The sequence below is a fragment of the Manacus vitellinus genome, unplaced genomic scaffold (assembly GCF_001715985.3).
Source record: "Manacus vitellinus isolate BGI_N305 unplaced genomic scaffold, ASM171598v3 scaffold_51_pilon, whole genome shotgun sequence".
Lineage (NCBI taxonomy): Eukaryota > Metazoa > Chordata > Aves > Passeriformes > Pipridae > Manacus > Manacus vitellinus.
In genome coordinates this window covers 3,812,264-3,830,484 of record NW_021940620.1, presented here as the reverse complement: position 1 = coordinate 3,830,484, position 18,221 = coordinate 3,812,264, and the positions used below count along the sequence as shown (strand labels likewise).

The following is an 18,221-nucleotide window of genomic DNA, read 5'->3' as shown; positions in this document are numbered from 1 at the left end:
AGAGAAAGAAAGTTTTGTGTGTTTTGGTGTGACTTGTTTGGACCCTGACTAATGGTTTTCTCTTGGTCTTTCACAGGTACCAGCCCTTCCTTCTGCTGAGGTAAGTCAGTGTGTAGCACTGGTTAGAACAGCAGCTGTGTTAGTAAAGGCTCCCTGGGGAGCAGAAGATGTAGAGCAGTGATTGCAGCACAGCCCACAGTTAGCCACCTTGTACTGGATCAGGAAAGGGCAGGACTCACCTTGAGATTCTGCAGCCTCTTGACTGTGCTCATGCTAGAAAGGTGTGGGTTTGTAAACAGCTAATTACAGACTCTTCTCTCTGGTTCCAGTTTCTTCTGTGGTGGGCAGGGATATCCTGTTCTTTTCAGCACATCTTCATCTCTTCTCTAGTTGGAAGGGGTTCTGCTACTTCTCCTTGGGCCTCTTTGCTTGGCTGTTTGCTTCTGCTGTGCTGATGGCTTGAGTCCCTCCACACTGTTGTGTACTCTTAAAATTCTTACACTTGAGGTGTTCAGGGAAGGAGAATTAGACTGGTGTCCTCTTGAAGAGCTTCAATACTTAATATTGTCATTTTGAAAACTGTGGATGGACCATTTATATTCCAAAGCAGAAAAGTCTTGTCTAGTGTGCTGCATGAGCACGTACTGGCATGTAGTGCTAACATGCTTGTAAAAATAAAATACTTAGCTTTATTTTTTAAAAACCATTTTGCTCAGAAAGTACAATGTTAATGATACTTGAAGTGGCTGTTGAAGTTTTCAAAGCAGCTGAAATTGTAAACAACAAACCACAAGATAATTAGGTGTCATAGACTTAATTTTGGCTTTGCTTTCAGATATTATGCTTGAATTGAATAGTTTCGTGTCACTGAAAGAAGCAAGTATTGTGTACACTCTGGAAGCCCAGTATTGGAGCAGCTGTAAATGTTGAAATAATTGTTTGCCCTATACAACAAACTTGCCTCAGCTTTGCTTTGAGCTACAAATTGTTAGATCCTCACATATAATCAAATGTGAAGGTTTGGAGTATGCATGGCCTGGATTTATGATAATGGCCTGAACTGCACCAGCATTTTTTATTAGTGAGCAGAGATCAGTCTCATTCTGGGTATCTTTGTGTGATCAAGCAATGCTGTAAAATATGTGCTGACAAAAATGAAACCAAGGATAACAGTAATATACAAGAAAATAGAGGTTTTTTACTATTGCACCAGGTAGCCCATAGCAGCTGTGAAATAAGCCCTTCTAATGAAAAAAATAAAGTCAAAGTGGCAACTGTTGGTGTATTGGAACTCTCCTGGTAACTTGCTTTTATATTCAGACACTTTTTGTGAGCACTTTGTAAAGTCTAAACCCAAATGACTTATTTTATATTTCAAATTTCTTATATTCCCCCAAATACGACTCTTTTTGAAGAAATGAAGTAGTGGGCTTTGAGAGAAATACTTAAAGCAGTCAGTCATCCCATGCCAACTTTTAGCAAACAAAATGGTGACATGGATTCATCTGAACTTGTTTTGTGAGATGGTGTCATAGAACTGCCAGCATTTCTTCATCCCCTTCCAGCTCTGTTGCTGCTTTATTTAGTAACAGGGATTAGTAGCTCCTTTTGGAAAGTCTGTCAGAGTTGTTTCATTTCATATATGCTGAGCACAAGGCAACATCCAACCCAGCTGTTTTCAGGACTAGGATGCAGCAACTGCCATGATTTTAGTCACCCCAGACTTCATGCTGTGGTTGACAATTTGAAGTAGAACTTTTATTGAAGAAATAATAAAAAATGGTTTATCTTAAGATGGAAAGCCATTGTCTGACTTCTGGTGATTGAAACACTTGACCACTGGCCTTACTTTAGCTTTAAAAATGCTATATGGTTAAAAAGTATGATTTCCACCCCCCACATTAGAAGCTTTTAGTTCTTGAGGGTGTTTTGTGGTCAGGGATGATTATGAAAATGTTTTCAGCTGAGAATGCCATTCCTAAATCTTCTAAACATACTTTTTGCCAACAGACTGCAGACGTATTATTGCAACCATGTGATGAAGATGCAGATGTTGATGGAGAAAATAATAGTGAAAGGTTTGTGTTTTTCTGTACCCACTGACATGGCAGGATTTGCAGCTTCAGTTTTGAAATGTAGAGTGTATCAACTGTGATTTGTCACAACACAGCATAATATGGGGGAGGTGAACTAAACATACCACATTTCACATATGAAAACAGGATAAGATTGAGTTATCTTTTTATATGATATAAAAGGCATGGAACTTTATGTGCTTAAAAGAGAAAATAACTATAAGCCCATATGATATGGCTTTTTCTTTGAACAATCCTATGTTCTGGGCAAGAGAAGCAGAAGAAGAAAAAGTTATTTTCTTTAAAATTTTTTGGCACATTTTATTGCTCTTAATGATTGAAGAATTAATGCTGGTAACAGTGACTAGCCAGAAAGCTTTGTTAATTTGTAGTTTGAGTTCAGCACTGATTGAAATTTCAGTTTGAGTTGAATGGAGTTTTAAAATATTAACCCCCAGTTCAAGAATAAAACTCTGAGCTGTTTCTATTTCCAACTTGGTTCAAGCCCAATTGTTTAAATGCTTCAGTTTGATATTCCCTGTGAAGATCACAGAGGGGGAAAAAAGAGAAGTAATGTAACTTTTGTTCCCCAGAATTTTAATTATTGCTTTAAGTAAATACATTTTCTATCTGCTAAAATGAACTGGGGTTTGTGAGAATAAAATTTAAGAGGATTTTATGGTATTTATTGTCCATTAAGAACTTGTATTTAAAATAATTTGGTCTGTGTCTTCTTTTTAGGGAAAATAGTATATTGCTTGATGGCAATGATAGAATATCTTCAGAGATAACTCTGGTAAGATGATAATTTCATTTATATACGGATACACAGTGTCTTATAAACTTTTATGAAATACAAATGTGAAGAAAACCAGTAAATTTAGCTTTTAACATCCTCTGTTGGTTGGCCTGCTCCAGGGCTTGCAAAACCTCTGTTAGAGATCTCATCATCTTCCTTCACAGAAACTTGGGGCAGCAGAGCAAACTTATACATCTCATGTAAGGAATGTTTTGTAATGTAAATAATTGCCTCCCGTTGGGACGTGTGTATTTATAATTCCTCGAGTTCGGAAAGAGAACTTTCTGGGGAAAAAAAGTTCCAGAAGCGCTGGAACTGATATAGGCACTGGATTTCCATTGCTAAGTAGTAATCAAATTGTTTCTGTTGCTTAAATGCAGGATTCAGGTAGCAAGACGTGTGATCTAAATGCAAACACTGACCCCGAGGTGCTGGGGGGTGGCAGCGTCAGCGGTTCCGAGGAAGCTCCGAGTGTCCAAGTGCCACGTCTGGATCTCAAGAACGTATCCGATGGTGACAAATGGGAAGGTAATTTCCACCCTTTAGCTCACTATATAGTCAGCTAGGAGTGATAAAGAGAACATTTTACAAAGTAGAAGCAGCAGACAACTTACCTTTTCTTTTGTTCCATCTGAACAATGTGTTCCTCTCCACGGGGTACGATGGGCCAAGGCTGACACAGGTACCATCTCAATTCACAACTATCTGCAACTTAATTAAGGACCTTAAAAATGTATAAAGAAAAAATAGTCAAAGGAACAACTGAAGAAAGAAAGCAAAAAAGCCCAAGTTTCATTCTAGGTGGTTTGGTTTGGTTTTGCTTTTTATTGTTTTTAAAGTGTCTAGTGGTTCCATGACCCTGAGCCTCTCATCCAAGTCTTTAAAACCACTTTAATTATGTCATATAGTTAAATTTCACACTGTGTTTTGTTTGTCTTTTTTTTTTTTTTAATGCAAACTACTGAAATTCTAATGCTAGCTGAATTTGACTTAAAATCACTAAACTGCCAATTTATATTTCAATTTTTCTGAAATATCTGTTTAAAACATCAGGGATGTCAGATGTTGGTTTTCATGTCATTGGACAACTTGAAACAGCTCTAAATTTTCAAATAAGGGCTAAAGTTGCAGATGGATATTATTTCAGTGCCTCTTCTCCCTCCACTATTTGGATTTTAGGAAAAACAACATATTTGAAACATAGTTTTCTCTCAGACAGGGTTCCTTATGTTTTTGACCTTATTCTTCATGGCCTCCCAGGCTTAGCAACCCCCGAGCTTGTGACTTTACTGAATTTTGTTGCTCAAATGTCTGGTAATAGCTGGTTAGACTGTTGCTTTACTTAAACAGACCATAAGCCCTTTGTAACCAGAGCAAAACACTCTCATCAATATCTTCTTTTCAAAATACTTCTTTTGATGTGTACCTTATATCCCATTTCCTCTGCCTGGTGTTGATATTTGAAGTCATGGCACTTTAAAAAATACAAGAGATATAATGTGCTAAAATACTCTGAGCTGTCACTGGCAGTGCAGTGGCCACAGTCCACTTGCTTCTGATCTGAAAAACTTGCAAATGCAATTTGATTAATGCAGTGCAGGTGGACTATGCAGGGACAAGGTTTTATCTTCCAACAGGCTGTTCCAGTGCCAGCTGCTCTTTAATTATCACAGTCAGGTGTTGGTAAGACACTCCTAACAAAGAATGCACTGAACTTCTGGTTGCAGTGTTTAAAAATATTAGAATTAGTAAAGAGAAGCTGGATGTGTGTCCTGTGACAGTGCAGCTCAGAGCTGTGTGTCAGCACACACAGCTTTGTCCTGAAGCTCAAGTGGTGGTAACTTTATTGATAATTTGTCACTGGTGTTGACTGTTTTCCAAATTAATTACCTTCATGAATCCATACTGCCCTTATAACCACTTTACAAATGATGAGGTTTGCAACTTCATTAGATTTGTACAGTATTTGCTGCTTGGTGGTTTTGAGCCCCAGCAAACTGCACATTCAGGGAATGTCATGCACAGAGAGGTCGATTTGCAGGCATCCAAAGACACTGAGTCCAGATTTTCATTCTTCTTGCCCAAGTTAATAACTGTCTAAAGTTAAAAAAAAAAAATCATCAAAACCCTGTTTATGTTCTCGGTGTTTTATTTACATTAGTTGCTTTACTTGCATATTACATTTTTTTGCATCCATTATTTGTGCTAGTCTGATTTAATACATATTCTCAGAAGGTTTGTGGCTTCCATTTTCATTATTTCCTTAAATCTGCTCATAAAAATTGCTTTGGTTTTACTTTATGACCCCTCCTTTGAAAAGAAAGTAGCATATTATATAAATTTATATTATAAGTTTCTTGGTATTAAATCATGATCTTTTGCAAGGTGTTACTTCACTGTAAGGTATTTTAACTTTGGCTATTCTTGGGTTCTTTTTAGGATGGTTATTAGGATCTCAGCCTTCCAAGGCACTGCAAGTCCTTGTGGCATTCCACTGAAGTAGAGTGACTTTGTTGGGAAATCTGTAGTAGTCCAAATTTTCTTACAAGATTTGGGTTATTAAAGCCCATCTAATAGAAAACTGAACATGAAAATGAACACCAAATGCTTGCTGGTTTAAGGCAAAAATGCAGAGTGGTTAATTTATATTTCTAAGTACTTTTTTCTGCATTTGCCCTGCTTTTTGAAAATCACCACCATCTTTATTATTTGCAAACTCTGGTCAAAAACTTATTTAGATCTTGTCCTTTGTTCACGTGAGGATGCTTGAAACTCTTAATAAACTACCAAAAGTCTTTACTATTCCTGTATCAGTTCTTTATAAACCTTTTCAGTAAAAAAATTCCAATTGGCCAGGGGCTGAGCATCCTTACCTGCCACGGGAATTCCTTGGAAGCTGAGAGTGCTCAGGGCCTGGCCCGAAAGACGGGATGTTTTTCCCTGGTACTGTATCTTCCTGCTTTACATGTTATGTATAGTTTGTTCTGACTGTGCTGTGTGTTCACTTTAGTATTTTTGCCATTCTTTTTCATTTATTAGCGCCATGCCCTATCACTTTCCCCCTCATTGATTTCAAAACAATGCATCTGCAGAGAGAAGGGGAGGGTAAGTATGGTTCGCCATACGTTCAGTTATCTGCCTTTTGATAGTTTATGGTTTGCTTTCTAACTAACCCTTCACCTGCTGTCCCTTATATCTTGGGAATATTCTGATCTGCAGTTTTTTTTTGTCGATACAAAAAGGTCCCCTTCTTGTATCTTGTGCTGTGCAAACAGGCCAAGATCATGGCTGAAAAACGAGACAAAAAAATCCCAATCGTACTTAGTAAATACACGATGGAAAGCAGGTACAAGGGTTATTTTTTTTTTTTTAAAGATTAATTTGTGGGTTTTATTGTTGTTCTGCACACTCTGAACCCAGTTTTCAAATTTCTGATTTGAACTGGAAAAATATAGACAGCACTTTGAAAGGAGAAAGGGAGGGTGGGATTTTAAATTCTAGTGCTTGGAAGACCATGTCAGCTTTTTGTTAGACAGTAAGAAAACTATTTCAAAGAATTGTAAGGGATGTTAGGGATGAACTTTTCATAGGGATTTGAAAGGATTGATTGTTTTGGAATCTCCTTCCTAAAAAATCACCTTCCACAAATTAAGAAATCTCTTTTTCTCAGTGGTGTCAAGATAGATTTAATCTTAAAACCCCAACAACACTCTTTTAAAAGGACTTAAGCACATGGGCTTTGTACCTAAAGAGGTACTGTCAGGGTTACCTTCTTCAGAACCAAGAGGACAGTCTTTCCCACTACATGCATATGGTATGAAAACCAATTTCCACAGCAAAATGTTGCAATGGACAATAAATACATTCTCCTAATTTTGGATTTCTGATACATAAATTAGGCTCTTTTACACTGTTGAACTACTCAGAAATGCATACTCCCAAGATACACTTTGAAAAAGGGATCCTAGTGTGCATACTTCATTTCAGTACCTTTTTCTTTCAGTTATATGACAGAATTTGTAGCTTTCTGACGTATTTCAATGTTTTTATTCACTTTGTGTATTGACACCACATCCTCTATAGCATACAAGACTAAGCATTGGGTACTCATTTTTGTTTCCTTTTGACTCTTGTTTATAATTCTGTTAACAGAAAAGTACCATTTTGTGTCCTTTTTTTATCTTCTAGATCCATTTCCTGCTTTCAAATCTTGGCAGGAAGACAGTGAATCTGGAGAAGCTCAGCTTTCCCCACAGGCTGGAAGGATGACTAATCATCCCTTGGAAGAGGACTGTCATCCCATACTGTCACATCGGAGTCTGGATTTTGGGCAAAGCCAGCGTTTCTTACACGATCCAGAAACGTTAGATTCTTCATCCAAAGCACTTTCTTTTGTTAGGTGTGTATTTTAATGCAGTCTAGTGGGTTTGGGGGCAGGAGATGTTACTGGCAGGATAAAAAAACCCCAGCAGTTTAAGAACCTCGTGGGTTTTTCATGACGTGAATTAATTGCAGACCAAGGTCAAGCGTAGCATTATGTGGCCATTTGACTGTTCTGCCTGCCCAGGAACTGCCAGAGTGAGTCAGGCCAGAGGTTCATCTGGGGTGGTATCATATCTCTCCAAGTGGCCCCTGACAGATGCTGAGGGAAGGAGTATAAAAATAGGGCAGGTTTGCAAGCTTTTCCCTGGCATTTGGTCAGGGCTTCTGACAACCAGCTGTGATGGCACTTCCTGGGCTGAAGGTAGTATTTATAGCCTTTGTTTTCCAGGCTTTACTGGTCTATGATTTTATGTAAGCTCTGAGGTTTTTTCCTTTTAGTTTATGAAAGCAGAGTTGTCACTAAACAAGCTGCAAGTTATTTGTGTGACACTGGGGAGTGTGACCCTCCAAAACTGTAACTAACCTGTGACCTGCACTGTCTGCTGCTATTACTGGGAAAGGGAATTTGAGAACACTTCCCATGCTCATTAGGGAAGAAATAATCTCATGAAAGTGGGAAAATCTGGAACAGGAAAGACCAAGTTTAGAATGTCCAGTTGTCTGTCTGACAGATGCCAAAAATACTTGCCCAAGTTTTCTCCAGTGAACCACAGAAGAGAATGGACAAGCACTGTTAAAATGATGTAGAGAGTGGCCTGCAGGAAAGTGCTGGTGTAATAGCTGTTCTCCTCATTCTGAAGCTGATAAGGATCTACACTAGTAGATTATTAGATTAGTATTGCTAATATCTTGAACTAGATGTCACTGGCTGTGTTGAGGCATCTTTCAGGCACCTTGTGTAATAAGTGTGCTGGAAAATTCTCATCTCAGTCTTGAAATAAAAAGGCTTTGCAAAAGCAGCAAATGTCAAGGAGCTGAACAAGTGCAAAATATGATATAAAACCAGAACCATATGCTCTACAAATCTATTAGTAAGATTTAAGAAAGTTATCAGTAAGACCAACAGAGGATGTGGATGTTTTTTAGGTAAGTATCTAAGAACTTGCCTGAGACAGTCAAGTAAAGCTGTTTAATTACCAAGAATTGTTCAGTGGTAGCTTCTATTCTAGGCTTTATTCTGTGCCCAAGAAGTCTTTAAGAACTACTGAGTATCTCTCACTTAGGTAAACAGCCCAGCCACCAGAAAGGTGGCAATTAGTACATTAGTTTACTACACTTGAATTTCAAATGCTGTTTTTCTGTTATGGTTGTTACTGAAATTAGAGAGGAAAAAATAACACATCACATCTTGAAGGCAGCAGCTCAAAGAACTTTGAGTAAATGGCTCTGAAAACTTGAAAAGAATGCAGTGTGAACTAGAGGAAAAAAATGAAATTAGTCACCTGTTACTTAAATATACAAGTTGTTTGCACTCATTTAATTATTTAAATGACATTTTTTAAAATGTTTTTAATACAGAACACGAAGAGCATCCTTTAGCTCAAAAGATGACAAAAGGGAAGACAAGACACCTTATCAGCTTGTCAAGAAATTACAGAAAAAAATAAAGCAATTTGAGGAACAGTTTGAAAAAGAGAAAAACAGCAAGGTAGGTTACCAGTTCTGTTTTCACTCAGGGTGTAAAGGACTGCACGACAGGGCTAAGTGATTCTTGTAGTCCATCAGTGAATAACTGGGGGCTCACAAGTGAGAAGAATTTTGTTACACACTGCTGTCTGCAAAAGTGAACTGAGCTACAGCAATACTTGAAAATGTGCCATAATGCCAGAGCCAGAGTGACATTTATGCACTGAGACTAAGGAGATTTCAGAAGTGGAAAAGCAGAAGTGTCTTACCACTCTGTGGTTCAACTTCTGATATTGCTTCAGTTTTAGTTTCACAAGTGTTTTCCCTTATGTTGGCACTGAGATCTGACCTGATACTGAGTGGCATCTGGTCACATTCACTGTCAAATATTAGCAAATCTTGAAAGAAGTGTTTATAAACAAGATTTAGTGTATTTGTTCTAAAATGTAGTTTATTTGTATTTTTTCAGCCCTCCTATAGTGATATTGCAGCCAATCCAAAAGTTTTAAAGTGGATGACTGAACTTACCAAATTGAGAAAGCAAATAAAAGGTAAGAGATGCTACAGTTTCTGGTTTTTTACAACTGAAACAGCTAAGTCATTCAGTAAAATTCCACAGGACTCTAAAAAATGTTTCATTTCCACATTCTGAACTATTCAAAAATCAAATGATTCTTGTGGCTTTAGTTCATTAGGAGACAAACTTTGCCTTGGCAAATTGCTGTGCTCCTGTATTTGCAGTTAAACGAACCTAGAGTGTTACTTCTTTTAAACCTTTGAATTGAGCAATTTTTCTCCTTTCCAGATGCAAAACAGAGGAGCTCAGAAGGAGAATTCATACCTCAACCACGTCCACGAAGTAACACTCTTCCAAAAAGCTTTGGTTCCTCTCTTGACCAAGAGGATGAAGAAAATGAAGATGAGATGCGGGTTGTGCAGAAGGAGAAGAAGCCCACCAAGGAGGCTACACTGGAACTCATCTTGAAAAGATTAAAGGAAAAACGAGTGGAGAGATGTTTGCCAGAAGATATAAAAGTAAGCAGGAGGTTGTGGTTATGGGATAGGCTCTTTCCAAGAGAATAAGAGAGGGAAATAGAGCCCTGTCAGACACTTCAGATACCATTTTATCAGCAAAATGATGCCTCTCTCTAGCAACCCTTTGCCAGGCCATACTTTCTCAGGCTCTGTGGGGAAATTATCAAGATGAACCACATTTTCCTTGCTCACTCTTTATCAAAATATTTACAAGTATGTGCTGACAATATTTAGGTGGATGAAGGTGGGATGTGTGGTATTAACTAAGCTAAGTTTAGCTGAGGCATCTGTGTAGCTGGTAATGTAGAAAAGCAGTTAAAGTGACTTGTGTTTGATTAAATGTTAATTATTCTTGATAGAAAATGACAAAGGACCATTTGGTAGAAGAGAAAACATCTCTCCAGAAAAGCCTCTTGTATTATGAAAGCCAACATGGACGGCCGGTAATACTTGGTTTTACTTCAAACTCTCTTATTGTATGTGTAGACAACAGTAACTCTTGTGCAGTAGTTAAGACCAGAATTTAATGCTGGTGTGGGGGTTCTTCTTTTTCCTTCTCCAAAACACAAAGGTATCTATTGGCCTCCATGTTGGCATCCGAGGAACTTACTGCATTGACTTCTAAAAAAAGAAAAAAGTATGTATTAATAGGCCCCTTCTTCACAAATCATCAGGTTATCGGAGTTTGCAAAGTGATTGGTGTTATTTGATGCCTTATATGTCTGTGAGGCAAAGAGACATCTTAAAAATAAACAAGATTATCGAATTTCCTGGGAAAAAGCCAGAATTGTTTTTCTGGATTTCACAAAAAAACAGAAAAGGCAGTTCCCACCCCTCTTTCTACAGTTTCATCTTTTTCTTTTTTCCCTTGTCATTTCTGTAGAACCATCATCATTGCCAGGCACACATTTTTTCCCTCAGTTCTTGGTCCCTTTTTTGCCTCTTTTCCATAGATATTTAAAAACAGGGTTTGCTTCTTCTGAAGCTCCCCTGACTTTTAGGAAGAGTTTAAGTCTTTTTCCTGAAAAATGCAAGTGAGAAAAGAGAGAATGAAAAAGCAGCCCCTTTTTCCCATTTATTTGCATAAACCCCAGTCCATACACACAGTTTGAGGTAGTTTTATGTTCCCATTTGGAATGTACGTGGCCTGGCAGGAGAAGCACACTGCTTTGTGTTTGCTTGTCTATTATTTAGTGACTGGTATAATTAATTCTGTGGTTTCTCTGCCTTTAGGTTACTAGAGAAGAAAGACATATTGTGAAGCCACTTTATGACAGATACAGACTTGTAAAACAAATGTTAACTAGAGCAAGCATTACTCCTATTCTTGTGAGTAAAACAAATGCTATTTCTGTTTATTTTCCCACTCCTGAACTGCTAGGCTGCATTTAGAAGAGCCAGTAACAGTGTGCCCTAAAACATCTTTCTTGTGGAAGATATAAGACCATGTTGTCATTGTACTTGAGGCATTTGATTTACTGCTGAGAACAGAGCAGTTCCAAGCTGTCTGTGACCTTGGTGGCTCCTGGGAAGTAAATGGTTCTCGGTGGAACTAAGCGAGCTGTGCTAACTTGCTGTGGCTGAGACATTCCCAAGTCTCTGTGCTAGGTATGGATGCACAGCACATACTGTACTTTTAGTCCTGCCCAGAATAGTAACACCAGTTGCAGTGCAGGTTCCTGTCAGCAGAGGCATGAGTGACAGGATGGCCATCAGAACCATTTCATTCCTTCATGCTTCCCCAGAGTGAGAGGTGTTACCAGCGCCTGCAGCATCTGTACGACATCTGTGCTTTTTCATTGTGTTTTCACTTCATTTCCTCCTGAATTGCAGTGCTCTCTCTTCTTTTCTTTCCTCTCTCTGTGGTCTTGCGAGAGATAAGGAAGAAAAGTTTTCATACTGTGCAAGGAAATTGTTGTAACCTTGTTTATGGTACCTGTAAAACAGCTGGGGAGTGACAGCCAGCTGGCTTTGTTGTGTGTGAGCTCTGAGCAAACCTTGCATCCTGACCCAGACTTGCAGAATGCCTGTTTTGATGTTGGCTATTGACCCTTTTGGAAGGAAGGGAACTGCATAGCTGATGTGAGACAATCTCTTTGCATACAGACAGTTCTCTGAGTAGCTGGGCTTACTCAGCAGGAACTTAATCTGCTGTTTACATTGTCACTGACATTTCTTAGCTCTCCCCTTTAAGCCAAGTACTTTGAGATAAAGGGATCAGTTCAAGACCTTGACTTTCTTGCGCATACTTTTTTTTTTTTTGGTGGCTACTTTTAAAGAAAAACATGATTTGCATCACAGTCATATTTAAGTTGAAGGGCTTTTATATCAGTATCCCTTTTTGAACTCCATAAACACAGGTTGCTCTTAAACACCAATGCATTTCTCAGTAACTGGTGAGTCAGAAGGTTTTTGCTGGTGCCCTTGACTGGTTGAGCTTTATCCCACCTCTCACCTCAAAAATCTGACTCTTGAGCTGAGATGCATTTTACATTCTGGATAGCCTTATGACTATATCATAATTGTTCTTTTATTTTTTTTGGCTGTGAAATAAAGGGGTGGGTGATAGCCCACCAGAAGAGACCTTGGTAACATGATTCCTAGTCTGTGCTGTAGGCGACATCTGTAAAATATTTTTCACAGGCCTTTTGAAACCTATAAGAGATATGGGGAGCTCTCTCATTTCCAAGGGTTGTTCAGTGGTAGTTCTAGGTAGGTGTATGGTGTATTCAGTGCCAGGTATTTCAAGAATATATTTTTTGGTTTATATGACAGTTGATTCCATGAGATATCTCCTATGGTATTGTGGTTCTACAACACTGAAGGCTGTATGGAAACATCCAGAGAAGCAGGAAACTCTTTACCTTTCGTGAACTAAAGTCTTGTGACAGGTCATTGTCTGTGTGGCTTTTATGTTCCACCTTTCTCCTGTTCAGAGTCCATCTGTTGGATTTACTCCTGCTGTCCAGGGATAAGAGATGAGCAGAGCATTGTGGCATGTGTGCAATAGGCAGCTCACAGGGACACCTGCACAGCACAGGGGCACCTGGCTCAGGCTGGACTTCAAAGGATTTTGTCTCTGAGGTGGCAAGAGATATCTCTAACATCACACTTCCAACTGCCAGGCTTCAGAGTGGTCTGGAAAAAGAACCTGGCAGTATTATTCCCAGTGTATGCCTGGCAGGAGATAAAAACCAGCTCTGGCCTTGAGTAACTGAGGTGTGCTTTGGGAGGAACAAGAGTAAATATGAAATTCAGAGATGTCACTGTGCTTTATGGATCTTCTACAAAACATGGAGAGAGCGAGTGCTTTTTAAGTCCAAAGAAGAGTATTTTTGCATAGATAATAAGCTTCAAGATTTACTTCTATGTCAAGGATACCTTGGGCACCTGAGCTTTTTGGGTTGTGTGGTTATTTTGTTTGTGCTTTTGTAAGTACGTTTGCAGTCTTATTCATCTAAAAGAGGAAATACTTTTAGGTATTGGGTGATTTGAATAAAATTGTGACTTCAAACAGCTTTTGACGTCTAATTGCACGTAATGAAACAAACTTCCATTTTTGCAGGGGTCACCATCAACCAAGAGGCGGGGGCAGATGTTACAGCCCATTATTGAAGGTGAAACTGCCCATTTTTTTGAAGAAATTAAGGTATGTCCAGTGCTCTTTTAAAAAATACTTCCCAGCACTTGTAAAAGGAAATTGAAGTACGTCATATTTATGTTGAACTTCTGCTTTGACCTTCAGGAAGAAGAGGAGGAAAGTGATGGTTTGTCTTCAGATCTGAATGATATCTTAAAAACTGCTGCCCAAACCCAGCCCGTTCTAAGCCCAGTTGAAAACTCTGAGTCTGATGTTGAAGATGGTCAAGAGAAGCTGACCCGGGACCTGAGGCTGTCCAGCACCCGAGCTGCTTCCATGTATGGAGGATTTAATTTTAAGAGCTGCAATTATTGTACTGACAGTCATGGTACCAAATCTGTGATGCTGGGTGGAAGGGAGTGACATGTTCAGCGTTTCTCAGGAAATGTTTGGATTTAGAAGAGTGTTCTTTGCTCTGACATGTCTTAAGCTCTTTTTGTATTCAGTGAATTGTTTAGTATCTTCTAAACCTTCTTCAGCCTTGAGCTGTGTAGACAGCAGAAAATTTTACCCCTTCATTAACTGCTGGTTAATAGCAGTTTGATCTCAATATTTCACCATCAGACAGACAGCATGTTCCTTCTGAGCCAGACACATGAATTATTAGTGCAGCTAGCTCAACTGTTTTTGAGGAGTTTAAATTCTATTGTATGGCCAACAGTATTTTTCTTTCTCTTGCAATTTTTAGGCCTGAATTATTGGAGCAACTGTGGAAAGCCAGAGCTGAGAAAAAGAAGCTACGTAAGACATTACGAGAATTTGAAGAGGAGTTTTATCAGCAGAATGGAAGGTTTGTTTAGCACAAAACCAGATGCTGGGCAGCAACCTCATGATGCAGCCAAGTATTTTTTTTTCCTCTATGGATGTTGCCAAATGGAATCTGATCTGTTTTGATCTTTGCTATGAATAATCTCCTGAAGGAGATAACTTCGTGTATTTTTAACAGTGGAGGAAGCCTGCTCCTGGATTTTGCTTCCTCTGTTGCAGTCTGTAAAGCACAGTAATTAAAATGGGAAAAGTGAGATTTTTCCATTTAAAAATAATTAGCATTTAAAAATACTTACAAATACTTACATTTTTATATTAAAAAACCCCTCATCCTTTTTTTTAACATAGGGCAGGTAAATTTGTCTATTTTTCCCTTGTTCCAGTAGGTCAGTCCTGACAGTGGATATTTGCTTTACCAAAAAGGGTTATATAATTTTTATTCTTCTTTGTATTGCTTAGTTATTTTAGGCTTCTCATTTGAATATATGTTGTCATGAATTGGATTGAATTGCTGCCCAATTTTTGAGGTGTCTCACCTCATGAAGAAAACTAACAACACTCCTAAGAGGTCAGTCACTTGACTGGCAGTGTTCTCACTTAACTATCCTTTCTCCAGTATTTCTCTTAAACTACAAACTCTTGGACCATTGGTCACACAAATTCCAGTAATGTGGCTTCACTGTGCACTTACTGAATTTGGCACTTAACTCCTTTTGACTTCAATGGCAAATAATGAGGTTAATAAGATTATTGGATTAATTCATTATACCCCAGTCTTAAATAAGAATAATTCCCTGCTGTCAATTTGTGGGTCATTCTACATACAATAAAAATGACTTAAATTTATTTGTATTTTTCTGTAATCTGTACACAGAATCTGAAATCAAAGCCTTCATATCCTGTTAATAAAAACCCCAGAAGAGCTTTAGACAACAATTAGCACACAATGCTGCAGCACTTGTGCTGAATAAATGCTGCTGGGTTTACAATTCACTTTTTTAGGTGATGGCAATGAACTAAAATATATTTTAGTGTCTATTATTGGTAAACAAGCTGCCAAAAGTGTTTTCATTTCATGACAAAAATGCTTTTGTGTCTGCCTTGCTGCAGGATGGAGGGTTTAGTTGAAATTCTGCTGTGCTTCTTTTTCCAGGAACGTACAGAAAGAAGATCGGGTCCCAATGCTTGACGAGTACAGGGAGTACAAGAAAATCAAAGCCAAGCTGAGGCTGTTGGAAGTCCTTATCAGCAAACAAGATTCTTCAAAATCCATTTAAATGCTATTCCTCCAACCTGTTGAGTAACATGGTGTTTCCATATACTACCCCTGTACTTGTTGGGTGCTTGTGTTCATGTGTCATGCACTGTTGAAAGAATCCAGTTTGTGCACTTTATTGTGGTGCCACTAGGACATGTTTGAAGGGTAAGCAGGTCCTGTCCAGAGAGAAAGTAAGGTTTCTGAGACTGCTCTATCCAACTTTAGCAAACACAGTTTCCATCAAAGCTTTGTATTCCAGATGCATCCATCTTGTTCCAAAACAACCATAGCTTTTTTTTTTTTTTACTTTAGCATTCAAGAACTTTGAGACTTTTGTTATTACCAACTTTTTGCATTATTGAAGAAATTCTTAATTACCATAATGCTACACTGAACTACTCCTCTTGCCTATTTTTTTATTACAGGGGGGAGGAAAAAAAATCAGCAAATTAAAGGTACAGCTCTTATTCCTGGGACACTTAAACAGACTGAAATTCCTTTCAAAGGACTGCTGTGGAACAACTTTAGGTTTTGATATTCTAAATTGCACCTATTCACAGTAATAATTAACATCTATGGATTTTGCTCATTAACGGTCACATTTCCTCCTTGGTAAAGATGACAGTGGACGAACCAGAAAGTGACCTTTGCTTAGTGGCTTTTAAAACTTGGAAAACTGAAAAGTTCAATCACATGCTGCCTACAGGACTTATGTTACTGGTGTTCCTTTGATCTTTTCTTTTTTTTTTTTTCCTGGTTGTTGTTTATCACCCAGTGGTGACGTAGTGTTTTGGCTGAATTGGATAACGCACCTCCGCTCTCGGAAGATTTGAGGAACACAGAGAACACTTTGCTGTATGGGAAATCTGATGGCACTCGCACTGGTGTAGCTCCAGCAGAAAGGAGCTGGCTTAGGACAGTTAAAATCCCACTGTACCTGAAATAAGTATGGTGTCAAGGGCTAAAATCAGTGTAGTTAACACGCACCACAGGCTGAGCGTCGGTCGGGAGTGCAAAGATTACTGCTGTTTATCACGGTTTTGTTTTACAGTTGGAGAATAAAAACAAGTTATCTAACCCTTACGATGTAAGCAACACAGTTTATGGGCCTTGCATGATTTAGCTTCAGAGTTGAAACTAAATAATGTTCTGAGTATCACATCTGCTGTGCTGAATGATGATTTAGCTACTGGCTTTACGCTCTGCAGCAGCCACACGCGGCCGTTTCCGAGCTGGCAAAATCAAAATGTTCATTTTCAGCTGGTGCTTTCTCAGTTTTTATTTATTTTTTTTTTTTCTTCAGTGTATCAGTTTGATTGTGGCCACGTTTTGCATGCACCTCCTCTCAACTGCATGTTTTTATGACTGGCTGGTATCAACATAGCTATGAATTCACTCCGCTTTATGAAAGACCAAAAACGAACTTTCTCACGACGTAAGAAATGGCTCGCATGTAACCTCAGAGACTTGCTGTGCTGTCATGAAGCATATGAAATAGGTTGCAAGTAGGATTTTTAGTGCTCAGATTTCATTTGTGTACTGTAGGATACTCCTTGGTTTGTTTTACTCTGCTTGTAGGCATGTAATTCTGGAATTCAGAAAAAAAAAAGCACTAAAACTATTGAGCACTGGTGGTATGCCTTTTTTATTTTCTTTTTTTTTTTTTTTTTTTTAACCTGCAAAGTGATCTGGGACCTTAGAGAATTATGAGGTTAAACTAGTCTTGAGACCATTTACCAATTTTATTCAGTTCCATTGTGCAATGTACACTTCAGTTCCTTTTCTATCAGTCTGCAGACACGGGTGTATCCAAACATTGAAACTAATGTGTACTGTATAGTGTTGTACATGAATGTTTGTGTTTTATATACCACATGCAAAATGTCAATATGCACTATTTAAATGTTTTAAATAATATATTCCTCCTTTATAATGCTTAAATCTATATGATTCCAATATTTTTATAAGTGAGTGAGTGATCAGACTGGTTCCAATTCAGAATTAACAGCTGCTTTGTGTTTGTTATGCAGTGTTTGGCTGTTTATTCAGTATAGTAGATAAGCATGGCAACAGTTAATGCTGAGTGTGTTTTGTGCCATCCTTGTTGAGCAATAAATAAATGGTAGAACTAGGCATTTTGTGATATAACAGTTTTACTTTGGTAAAAGCAAAACCTATATATCTATATGGATATATAGATATGAAATATATATAACTAAACCAGATATAATTGCATTGCTATGTCTGGTGCTCATTGTATAGACTTTTATAATAAAAGTACCTTAACCTTTATTGTCATATATCTTTGTTTCTCATCATGCTTTCTCCTCCGCTGCCATCTGAACTGGCAGCTGGGCTCGTGGTGCCGTGTGGGCTTCAGTTCCTGCTGGGAATGATGCAGGAGAAACCAGGAGTCTTGCTCCTTCCTGCCCCAGCAGCTGCAGTTTGGGAGTAGATGGGGCTGAGAGCTGAATCAGCCATTACTGGGCTAATTAATGCACCTTCAGCTGAGCATGTTTGATTGTGTCTTTGTATCCATAATGATCTCCCAGCCTTGAAGTCAGTATCACAGCAGTTACTGCTGTTTGTGGCCAGAAAACACTGGCTGCACACGCTGCTGAACACACCAGAGGATGC

At 38.5% G+C, this 18,221-nt stretch overlaps 1 protein-coding gene across 6 annotated transcripts in view; it reads left to right on the top strand.

The window, feature by feature from the left end:
• Positions 1-17,882, top strand: part of FAM13B (family with sequence similarity 13 member B) — a 44,894-nt gene extending 27,012 nt beyond the window's left edge. The window contains exons 11-25 of one of the 6 annotated variants that reach the window (XM_018081041.2): positions 77-100; positions 2,011-2,078; positions 2,817-2,871; positions 3,255-3,402; positions 5,914-5,979; positions 7,063-7,273; positions 8,776-8,905; positions 9,353-9,434; positions 9,689-9,918; positions 10,278-10,361; positions 11,152-11,247; positions 13,484-13,567; positions 13,664-13,836; positions 14,247-14,348; positions 15,480-17,882. In XM_018081041.2, coding sequence (XP_017936530.1) covers positions 77-100; positions 2,011-2,078; positions 2,817-2,871; positions 3,255-3,402; positions 5,914-5,979; positions 7,063-7,273; positions 8,776-8,905; positions 9,353-9,434; positions 9,689-9,918; positions 10,278-10,361; positions 11,152-11,247; positions 13,484-13,567; positions 13,664-13,836; positions 14,247-14,348; positions 15,480-15,603 — 1,677 coding nt within the window. In that variant the 3' untranslated portion in view covers positions 15,604-17,882. The remainder of the gene's footprint in view (positions 1-76; positions 101-2,010; positions 2,079-2,816; positions 2,872-3,254; positions 3,403-5,913; positions 5,980-7,062; positions 7,274-8,775; positions 8,906-9,352; positions 9,435-9,688; positions 9,919-10,277; positions 10,362-11,151; positions 11,248-13,483; positions 13,568-13,663; positions 13,837-14,246; positions 14,349-15,479) is intronic. The other 5 variants (XM_029962959.1, XM_029962960.1, XM_029962961.1 and 2 more) reach the window with 5 other exon arrangements.
• The last annotated feature ends 339 nt before the right edge of the window (positions 17,883-18,221 follow it).